Genomic DNA, 11,412 nt, shown 5'->3' with positions numbered 1-11,412 from the left:
GTGTCATCTTAAAGGATGGAAAATTGTGTCATTTTAAGAGAGAGAAAGAGATAGATAAAGAAGGAGAGAGAGTTGATAAAAAAAAAAGTGTGGGTCCCACCTCTTTGTGAAAGTGAAAAGATATAAGTTGTGTCATTTAAAAGGATAAACATTTTTCCCTAAGGGGGCGTTTGGTAGAGGAAAAATTTCTTTTTATCCGAGAATCACAATTTCCAGGAATATGATGAGGAAATGAGATTTCTGGGAATATTATCAAAAAGTTGTTTGGTAGACTAACATATTCCTGAAAATATTGGGTTAATTTTCTTGATACTATGTTTAGTTGTATTAAATTTTCCCTTGCTATAGAAATCCTAGAATACCATCTTTTGAATAGTATTCCTCGATATTTTTTCAAAAAAAATTACACACAAAATAAAATTCCAGGAAAATCAGATTCCCAAGAAAATTCTAAAAAAGTCTGTACCAAACAATGCATTCCTATTTACCCAACCAAAGAATCCCGGAAAAACAAAAAAAAATCCTTCTACCAAACGGGCACTTAAATAATGCATTAGATTCGCAATCCAATACATCCCTAAAATTGTTTCAAAAATAAATAAAAATTCAATCCTTTATCTTTAGCAGATTTATTGTCAAAAGTAAAAAGAAGAGACAAGGCAGTAGTTTCCGAAGGCAACGGTCTAAAATTGTCAAAGGGTGTTCGTTTGTATGGTTGGAACATGGCTTGGGTCTCTGTTTTTCCGCAGGGCCGTTCATTATCTTCTTATTTTTCAATGAAATAGAGACAATTCTCAGTCTCTTCTATTTCGTTCAACCATTTACCATTTCCTGTTTCTTTCTTTCTTCCTTGTTGTTTGTTTCCCTCTCGTACGCAAACCCATCATCACTTTTGGGTTTGTGTACCACTTACCATATCCTTGTTGTCCCTAGATTTTTTGGTACCCATCTCTTACTTTTTCAACTTGCACCTCTATGCATTCTTCTTTATGGTTTTGATTGTTGTTGTTGTTGTTTTCTTGATCATGGGTTTCATTGATTGCATTGTCTTACTTCGTCTAATTATTTCACAGATAAATTTGGCTATTTTTTAATTTATTTTTTCAGTAGTTGCATTCTGTTTGATGGTTCTTATTTTTGTTGTTATATGTCATGATTTTGGATCATGGGTTTCTTCAATTGCATTGTGCTTATTTTGTCTAACTATTTCACAGACAGCGTGAGTATTTTCATTCATAAAAGTATAGAATGTTATCATAGTGTTGTCACAATGATCGTTACCCTTCCCAGCAAGTAAAAGTGTGATTTCAGAGAAAATACGAGACATTCACGTGCAGGAATTTCATTTTTGAACGTTTCCCAGATATGGGGTTCGATTTTTCTTTTTTAAATTTTATTATGAGGTTGTTATCGTGGGACGGGTGATCTTGGTATGCGTCTAAATGTTATGTTAACTCGGTTCATGCTTTGCTGAATTTGAACGTTTTCTTTTCTTACCCTCTAAATTCTAGTTAGCTTCTGTAGCAAAATATTCTATTTTTGGTTCAACTGTTTTCCTTCCATATAAGCATTATTGAAAAATCGACTCATGTATTCAGACTAAGATTGGTTTTATTTATTTTAATCTTCAATGAGTGTCCTTTGTTGTTTAGGAAATCTTAAGGATTGAAATTTTTTTTTTTGAAGAATTTTAGGAAACACAAAATGTTCTTTGTTATGTTTAATATATCTTTTATTTGGTCAGTTTTTGTTTCACTTTTCTTCAAGTTATAGGAAGGGCACTAACCCAGAAAAGCAAACAGGTTAAACTAGAGGCTATGGAGTATAAAACTAACAGTTTAGGTGTGTGCAACTGCGGAGTTCTTTGGATTATAAGAGAGGACATACACAAAGAATTTTCTGTTTTAAGTCTTGTACTTCTTATTTTTCCTTGTCTGTTTGCATGTGATGAACTCAATGCAGTTTCATGGTAATTGAATCACAATACATGCTAACATAACATGTTCATTCCCACCAGGTTTTGCATAATCTGAAACCAGTTTGGTTGTCCTGAATGTGAAGATGTTTGGGTTCAGAAAAGCACCACCAAAACCTGCTTCTTCCGGTTCAGATACTGAACCGGAAAAGAAGACAACCCTTACTCCTGATAGAAGAACTACCTCAGAACCTATCCCAGCAGTACCAAAATCTAAAGGAAACTATTTTGATGATGATGATGATGATGATGATGATGATTGGGGGAGAAAAAAGCCTTCCTCCACTTCATCCTCTTACTCTTCAGGGGCTGCAAAAGACAGGTACAAAAATGGTTTCCGTGACTCTGGGGGCCTAGAGAACCAGAGTGTTCAGGAGCTTGAAAACTATGCAGTGCACAAGGCTGAGGAAACAACAAACACTGTTAACAATTGCTTGAGGATCGCTGATGACATTAGAGAGGATGCTACAAGGACCCTTGACATGTTGCACCAGCAGGGTGAGCAGATAACAAGGACTCACAATATGATTGTTGAAACTGAGAAGGATTTGAGTCGGGTATGTGTTTCTGATTTCTTTTTCTACTGTTGAACTTTTTGTTTCAATCAAAGTTTGCATGATTTTGAGTGATATCATGATTTTGATGTGGTAAGCAGCATTTTGGTAACTAATGTCATAAATCATAATGTCCTTTATCGTTTTCAACTTATAATATTATTATATACCATGCTTTACGTAATAGCTATAGTAAAAGTATGCAATGATTTCATTTGTGTTGCTCCTTCTCTTTCTGGCTTTCTTTCATATAGTATTTATAATTCAAAAAATTTACATGGTGATCATCAGGGTGAAAAACTCCTAAACAATCTTGGGGGCATGTTCTCTAAACCCTGGAAGCCAAAGAAGACCCGGGAAATTCAAGGCCCAGTAATTACACCAGGTTTTTTTTTTTCTCACCCTTAATCTTATGACTTTAACATTTTAGTTATTTATTTTGCGTAAGACCAGGTAACATGTAATATTATAATGGAATATGGTGTGTGAACAGATAATCCATCCAAAAAGAATGTAAAGAATAAGGAAGATAGGGAAAAGTTGGGCTTAGCTCCTCTGCCTAAGGGTCGCTCTGCTCCTAACACACCTCCTCCTGAACAAGCCAATGCCTATCAGAAAATTGACGTATGTGTTATATGTTATGTCTATGAAATATTAATTTCCTAAGCAACATTTTCATTGGATATTATTCTCATGATGTTACCAAAACAGGTTGAGAAAGCCAAACAAGATGATGGACTCTCAGATTTGAGTGATATCTTGGGCGATTTGAAGGGCATGGCTATTAATATGGGAACTGAACTTGAAAGGTAAAGCCTTTAGTTATACTGTAATAATATTATTATTCTTACTAATGTAAATTTGTATTACACTTAATAAAATGTTCAGTATTGTTGTGTTGTGTGAGAGCCTCCTTTGATTCACTATTGTTCCACATACTATGATGATTGCAGGCAAAATAAAGCTCTTGATCATCTTGGTGACGATGTGGATGAGCTGAATTCTAGAGTCAAAGGTGCCAACCAACGTGCACGCAAATTACTATAGAAGTGAGAGATGATAGGCTCAGAGTGTTGCTCTATTGAATTTATTCAATTTTTTTTTTGTCCGCTGTTATGTTATGGTGCTATGAGTTGCCTATGACTAATTGTGATTCGTTTTTTGTTTTTAAAGTTTGCTTTACACTGCTTACTGAGAGCATTTGACAATGGTAGAGGATTTGTTCCTGTTTGGAATTGTTCTGAATTTTTTTTTAAACAACTTTTTAGAACAAGAGCAAAAAAAAAAAGTTGCCTGTTTAGAATAAATATAGCGAAATCTAGTTTGGGTGAATTGTTACCAAAATGATTCAGCTAAAAATATGTGTAAGGAAAAATTGCAGGTTATAAATAAATTATAATATCATGTTTATATTTAGTATTCAAATGTTATTTATTATACACTTTATATTTAGTAATAACGTAACACTTGAATTTGTGTGTGTAAACAGTGTCACTTTTTTTTTTTCAGAGCAAAATCAGATTCATGTTTAGCGCGCTTGTGGAAAACTAAAATCTTTTTACTTTTTTCTTGTAAATCAAACAACATGGATCAATAGTAATTAAGAAATTGCTTTTTATGTTTACGTCATGAATACCAACTAGTCAAACACAATCATCCATACATAATAATAATAGTCATGAAAGGCATTAAACCTAAAATACTATTTCTCCATTTTTTGCCAACTTTCTTTTGTTTGGCTAACCCGGGAAGTCACAAATCTTTGAATTCCATATATTAATGTAGCTAGCATTTCACACATCCACATATGCCCCATCCCAACTTCTCAATGCAAACTCCATGACTAGTTTTGATGATATTTAAGAGATGGTGATTGGTGACTAAATACCCAAAACCCCAAAAATTAATTGAGTGAGGCCCTCTCCGTTTTCTCGGTCATTACATACCCTCCCTCATGTGTCTCTTGCTTTGCATTAATACTCTCTCATGTTTTTTCCCCTAAGGTCATCGTCATCGTCATCCTCTTCATCTTCTTTCCTCTTACCCTTATATTTCCCATCACTTTCTAACCCTCTAAATGCACAAGCATCACTTTTCTCTTATCCCTCCTCTGTTTCTCTCTGTTTCAGAAATGAAGAGCTCTCTGTCTTCAACCACTGTTTCTTCTTCTAGTAAGCTTATGATCCTCTTGGTCCTACTCCTCTCTCTCTTTTTCTTCTCTTCAGTCAATTGCAGACTTTCCAGCCATACTCTCCCATCTTCAACTTCCACACGAAACACACACAACCTCAACCACCAACACCACCATCATTACTGTGATTCTTTTTCTAAGAGAAAACCACGTTCTTTATGCACTGAACTCCAAAGAATCCACCACAGATTACATAAACCAGTTCCACCCTCACAGGAGAATGGGATTGATCCAAGATATGGTGCAGAAAAGAGACTAGTTCCCTCTGGGCCAAACCCACTTCACAATTGATTATACCAATTCCAAAGCCATCAATTTCACCAGCATCAACATCATTAGGTATATCTTTATTCCACAATCTGCATGTACAACTTCAATAATTCAATTTCATCACACCCATCTCTGTATTAGGCCAAAACCTTCTCCTTCTCTGTCCACAGTTTGTAGTTATGACCTTTCTTGGTAACCTTTTTTATGGTTCTAGATACATGCTTAATCTTCATCAAGTTCTTGCATACCCACGACGCAAGAAGAAGGATATTTATACATCAATGGCTAGAGCTACTATGGCATGCAGAAAGAGACAATCTTTGGAAGGGATGTTTGCTTACTCCTCACAAACCGAGATTAATATGTTACTTTGTTATAGGTTCTATATGCTACCTTTATTTTGTATGTGACCAAACTTGTATATTGTATTGAACTTTTTTCTTTTTTTCTTTTTTTAATTTTTAATTTTTAATTTTTCCTTTAGTCTTTTTGGGCAAATCCCATTTCCATGCTTGTTTTTGGTTTTTATGTCTTGCAATTAGGATCATAGAGTTGTGTGAGAGAGGGTAGAGAATGTTGTAGAAAGGAAAAGGTGAATCTGAAAACAAGCACGGAAATGGGCCTTTTTGGGGCAGCTTTGAAGAGAATATGGTTGAAGGCAGAGGTCAAGATCAAGAGGACCCCATGAGTTTCATTAATATGGAGCCACCAAAGGACAAGGACGTATCCATTTATGGGTGTTGGTCTGTTTCTAAGGTCAAAATGGGCTCATTCTTGTTACAATGTCGGTCAGCAACATTTTTTTTTTTTAATTTAAATATTCATTTGTAGTTGGTATTTGAATTAATAGATATGATATGTTGCTTTTTATTATGCTTGTATGTATCATAGTATGCTTATTTCTTTATTTATTTCTCACAGTTGGATATGTAATTCCTGTCCAGGATGATTTAAAAGGTTTATCTATTATTATTAAAATGCATTCATTATTATTACAACAAGTGGAAAAAGGTTGTTTGTTTAATTGGAGTAATGTCAGGTGTAAAACATGGGTTGCAAATTTCTGCTCAATTAGGTTATAGAAACAGTTGGAACCACTATGCACTGGAATATATATGTGGATATGAATGAGGGGGTAGGCCTACTTCACTACTTCAATGAATTTGGTCAAGCAAGAAAAGAAAATTGATGTAAGGGTGTGATGCTTAATGTAAGAAAATTAATTTCGCTATAAAAGGAGTAAGATTTCTAAAGCATAAATGACATTATTATAAATGTTACATTGGATGGATGTTATAGAATTTCATTTGTATGCCAACCGGAGTTAACTCCTTTGATTGCCCTATACTTGAGATAAATTTATAGACTTGAGTTCGATTTCAAAAAAATTCTGCTAGTGGGTAATTTGTAAGTAAGTATTCAGCTACTATTCAACAAATCCACGGGCTTGGCTTATCCCATCTTAATTTTTGGTTTGTACCCCAAAAGTTTCTCTTGTTATCTGAAGTGACAGATAAATAAAATAAGTTTGAACCCATTATCACATGCTAGGCAAAAGATAAATCTAATAAATTTAGATTTTGTATTAATATATTCGAGTAATTGTTAACAAAGATGACAACTCTTTTTCTTGGTTGTAGTCAACATTGTTTGTTATAGTTATAGAAGGTTTTTTTTTTTTAAGATAAATTTTTTATTAAAAAAAATTATAATAATTAAATAAGGTATTTAAAAACAAATTCACAAAAAAGAAAAAGCATTTTAGTGTTTTTCTCAACAGTTAAAAGAATACCTTCTAAAAAAAATCTAAGCAAAAGCTATATTATAAAAAGCAATTTTTTTCAAAACTTATTTAACGGCACTCAAAAAAAAAAAACTTATAAAAACAAATTTAATTTTTTTTTCAGTTCTTCAAACCATAAAATAAGCGTTAGCTTCTCGATCACTCTTTTCTTTTCAAAATTCTTTTTGTTAACTTTAAAAATAGGAAAAATATACTCTTATGTTGTAGGAGAAAATTTTTCTCTCCTACACATACATCGATTTCTGTGTTACTTTTTTATTCTTTTATTCTTTTTCTATAGTGGGTGGGTCTCACACATGATTATCTCTATTGCATGAGAGAGTTCTCTCCTATTGCATGAGACTAATAAAGCCCTTAAAAATATTTTGAATCATTATGATAAATGAGATTTATAGGCTAAATAACTATGTTTTCAAAAATAGGTTATTAATGTTTCCAAAAAAAAAAAAAAGTTATTCAATCCATTTATTTTTGTATCAGAATCTTAAATTTTGGAGTCTACTTTTAAATGTCTAAAAAAATCACAACTTGATAATAAATAATTCAGAATAATAATTTTATAATACTAAATAAAGCTGATTAGCATTTTTCATACTTCACTCTAAGATTATTTATATTAAATTTAAAATTAATAGTTAATTAATTTACAGATTTATAAAAATAGCTGTTATACTTTTAAGAGTAACTAAACTTTCCCTATTGTATGAGTTATAGATAATTAGGGGGTGTATTGGATTAAGATTTCAAAGGACTTTAATGCATTATTTTTAGATAAAAAAATCTATTGGTATTCGATTAGGATTTTAATAGATTGAAAAAAAGAACATGTTGTATTCGATTAGGATTTTAAAAGATTATTTTAGAGTTCGTTCAAATCCTTTGGTATTCAATCAAGATTTTAAACAATGAAAAAAAAATTCTTGTGGTATTCAAAAATCTAACGATTTTAATGGATTTTCTATTGATGTGAATTTCATGAGACTTTTTAGTAAGAAATATAAATACGATGCCTCTCTCACAATCTCTCCGAAACCCTTAGGATTTCTTGAAATTTTTCTATTTCAGTATTTTCTTCTTCCTTTGGCAGGTTGACCCGCTCGTAATCGGATTCCGCCATGAGAGCTTCGTCAAAACTCAAAAAATATATATTTTTGAGCAATTTTCATCACAAAACAACCCAGAAACAATAAACCGACGAAATTTTAATATAATTTATCTCAAAAGCAACATATTTTTTACCATTTTTTATAAATTTTGAAAGTTTAAAAAGTGATTTTTCAAGTTATGGGTCGCGATTTTTCTTGGCACAAAAAAGTGTGATTTTTGTATTAAAAACAAAACAGTGGAAAAATAACAGGGGAACTAAAACCCTCAAATCAATTTTCGTTTTACATCAATAAAACAATATCAATTTAAAGAAAGATTGAAACTTTCAAAATATGAACACTATATTTCATAACAATACATTCGTGAACGAAATTCCTTCACTATGGGAAACGATTTCAAACAATTTTTGTGTCAATAGATAACTAAAAACTTGTTTTTCAAAAGCCCCAAAGAAATTTAAAGTTTCAATGTATCTATTTAAAAAAATTTGAGAAATTTTCTAAACTTTCATGTAATAAAACCCAAAAATTCAGATTCAAAATTGTCTTAAAATATTCAATGAAAATATGCATATGATATATGATTAGAAAACTCTCATCACGTAGAGCAAAAATCCCAAAGTTTTCAAGATCAATTGTAAAAAATTTCAAACGAAATTTTATCATGAACTTTAGGTTCTATATGCAAATTGAGAATTATTTTAATAATTAAAAAAATTATAATCATATATGTATAGCTTTGATACCAAATGAAGAAGATAATTTTCACCCCATTAGTCAAACCCAAGAGCAGGAACGAGAAAATGCTAATGTATGGAGGACTAGTATAACTTTAGATATGTGAAAAGATGTTTAATAATTTTGAATGTTTGTTAAAAATTATATTATGTTTTAGTGATTGAGAAAATTATATTAGATTTTACTTTTTTTTATTAACTTCATTGCAGCTCGAGAGTCCCGTTTAGTGACTCGGATTCGAGCATGGTTACAAAAGAATTGGGAAGTTCAATTGGTTCATGTTTTTAGAGAAGGAAATAGTTATGCAGATTGGCTATCTAAATATCATTTAGATTATCCTGTAGAGAATAGTTATGATTGTGATAATTCTTAATTAATACTAATAACTAATTAATCATTAATACAAAATTGTAATATATTATTAATAAGTATTTAGCACTTTATGAATTTTTATCAATTTTGATTAATGTTGCGCAGCCTAATTTGTGTAAATCCATTAATAAAAATGATGTATAAATTCATTAATTTGATTATATGCATACACTACACTTTAACTTTGTGTTATCGCATGTTTTAATTCCTTGTATGCATTTCATGGATCTGAATATATTGTTAAAGTCATTTACCAAACACAGAATATACTTTCATGATTTTTTGCATTTCTTTTCTAACACCATGTGGGTATTGATGTTATGCAAATGAGGTATTCGTATCATGCATGGTGGGTCTATTAGAGAAGAGTAATATGCATGGGTTGAGGTATGTGAGGAAAATGCATCCATGGGATTTGTGGGGATAACTATGTGGGTTTGTGAAGGGTAATCATGTGGGTTGGGGTTGGGGATGGGGATTACTGAGCGGGTTTCTTGTTTATTTATTATTGTAATACTTCTTGTGGTTCAATTGAGTCGAATATGTTGATCAGTTTGTGCGTTTTTGTTATATAGTGTCTGCTGTTACATTATATGTGATATTGCTGATTGGTTTGTGTTATTTACATATGCCTACTTAGATAGATATAATACATGGGGATTATTTTACTCATGATAGCCTAAGGGAATAAGTAGAGGTTGAAGTAAATAGATTTTGCAGGATGGAATAGCTTGGATCGTTTAGGATACTTTTAACATTGTTGACATTGTAACTCAATATAATACACTGAGTTTTTTGCAATTTATTATTAAAAAATAAAAAACATGGCACACTTTAGATAAGGGTTTGTTGAGATTAAACACGGCACGCTGGGCCTTTAAGAAAGAAGGCAAGGTTGTAATAACAGATTGAGGTTACCTTGGACAATAATGCCAAATAACTAAAGAAATTTAATATTGTATATAGACAGATGGATGGAATGTATAAATAGATAGATTGCCAATACAACAAATATCAAGCCAATCAAAACTCGTTTTCCTATTAACAAGCTAAAATACTATCCTTTTCTCTTATGGCTTTCAACCAGTGGCTGCTTCAACTTAGCAAAATTCATTTTCCCTGCCATAAACCCTTTTGTCTCTACCTCATTCTCTCTTTCACTTGTAAACGTCAAATGGGAAGGTTCACCTATTCAAAGTATTAGCATACATGAAAAACACAAAAACATAAGTTGGGGTTAATAAAGGGCATTTCAATTTGATGATTCAAAAACCACAGAGGAAAATGAACTTAAACTAAGCTTATTGTAGCGCTTATAATAACCTTTTGTCTAGGTTGGTATCAGACCATGGGGTCCTCAATACGGCTCTTTCAACACAAGCACGAGATCAGTTACCAAATGAATATTGGCATGATGGAGAATGAGAACCACGACTTGATGAACCCAATATTTCAAATCTTGAGGATTGGAAGCCATGCTTTGTCATACACTCTATCCAGCTTCCTCTTTAGCCTAAGATCTCTGAAAACAATTGAGCTAATTAAGATTGTAACGGTTTCAAGTGAAAACAACTGTCAAGGTGGTTAAGTGATGTGCAAAAAAAAAAAAATCAGTTTTTGAGGTAAGACTATATTCTAGAGGAAAATTTATCCCCATGTTAAATTTTAATATGATAAGATTTTAAATAATTGGAATCTTATCAAAATTTGAAAATATCTATCAAAATGAAGATAAATACAAAATTTTCACATAAGTCATGTCACAAGATCCATTTTAAAAGGTAATTTGAATTTTACCAAAATAAAATAAAATGAGAATGAGAATGAGATGTTTTTAATAGTCCAATATGTTATTTATCCTTCTTCCCCACCAAAATTCTTGCTACTAAAATAAAACAAACAATTTTTTTTGAGATAATTACACTAACCTTCTGTTAGCATTAATTAAACCGACTTCTTCTTATTTTAAAAATTATATCCATTATGTTCACCGAAAAAGAAAAAAATTATATCCATTCCCCATCTGTATTTTGAACTAAAACATCCATGTAGCTGGATTCCAAAAAAAAAAAAAAATGACTGAAAAGATGACTGAATCTACTAGTATATACATTCTACACACATTGGAAAAGGGGTCACTTATGACTTATTATCAAGTCAACAAAAAAAAATGAGAGAGAGAGAATAATTCATGAAATGTGCCCATATTTTGCAATATAAGGACCAAAACATGGTACAAAGTCATAGCCAATCACCAACAAAACAGGCCAAAATCCATTATAATAAAATAATAATTGCAAATAAATACGAGAGAGTGTGTGTATGAAAAAAAAAAAAAATAGCATAAAACTTCAGTGCCGACTAGTGGATGTGAGATTCAACTCGATGCCGCGTTCGCTGAG

At 31.7% G+C, this 11,412-nt stretch overlaps 1 protein-coding gene across 1 annotated transcript; it reads left to right on the top strand.

Moving 5' to 3' along the window:
* The first annotated feature begins 2,061 nt into the window (after positions 1–2,061).
* LOC133292516 (putative SNAP25 homologous protein SNAP30) lies at positions 2,062–3,576 on the top strand. Its single transcript, XM_061490931.1, has 5 exons — positions 2,062–2,532; positions 2,821–2,914; positions 3,023–3,153; positions 3,241–3,338; positions 3,483–3,576. Exons 1-5 carry the CDS (start codon positions 2,062–2,064, stop codon positions 3,574–3,576), a joined length of 888 nt encoding a protein of 295 aa, XP_061346915.1.
* Positions 3,577–11,412: the final 7,836 nt, after the last annotated feature.

This window comes from Gastrolobium bilobum, unplaced genomic scaffold, assembly GCF_033153095.1.
Source record: "Gastrolobium bilobum isolate Gb01-03AN ecotype WA unplaced genomic scaffold, APGP_CSIRO_Gbil_v1 utg11696, whole genome shotgun sequence".
NCBI lineage: Eukaryota > Viridiplantae > Streptophyta > Magnoliopsida > Fabales > Fabaceae > Gastrolobium > Gastrolobium bilobum.
The sequence above is the reverse complement of the archived record's forward strand: the minus strand, read 5'-3'. Positions and strand labels throughout refer to the sequence as shown.

Bases quoted from the DNA above. Each gene is read 5' to 3' on its own strand.
- LOC133292516 (XM_061490931.1), top strand. From the start codon at position 2,062: ATGTTTGGGTTCAGAAAAGCACCACCAAAACCTGCTTCTTCCGGTTCA. The intron at 3,154-3,240 runs GTATGTGTTATA...TTACCAAAACAG, and splicing joins ATGCCTATCAGAAAATTGAC to GTTGAGAAAGCCAAACAAGA. The intron at 3,339-3,482 runs GTAAAGCCTTTA...TGATGATTGCAG, and splicing joins ATGGGAACTGAACTTGAAAG to GCAAAATAAAGCTCTTGATC.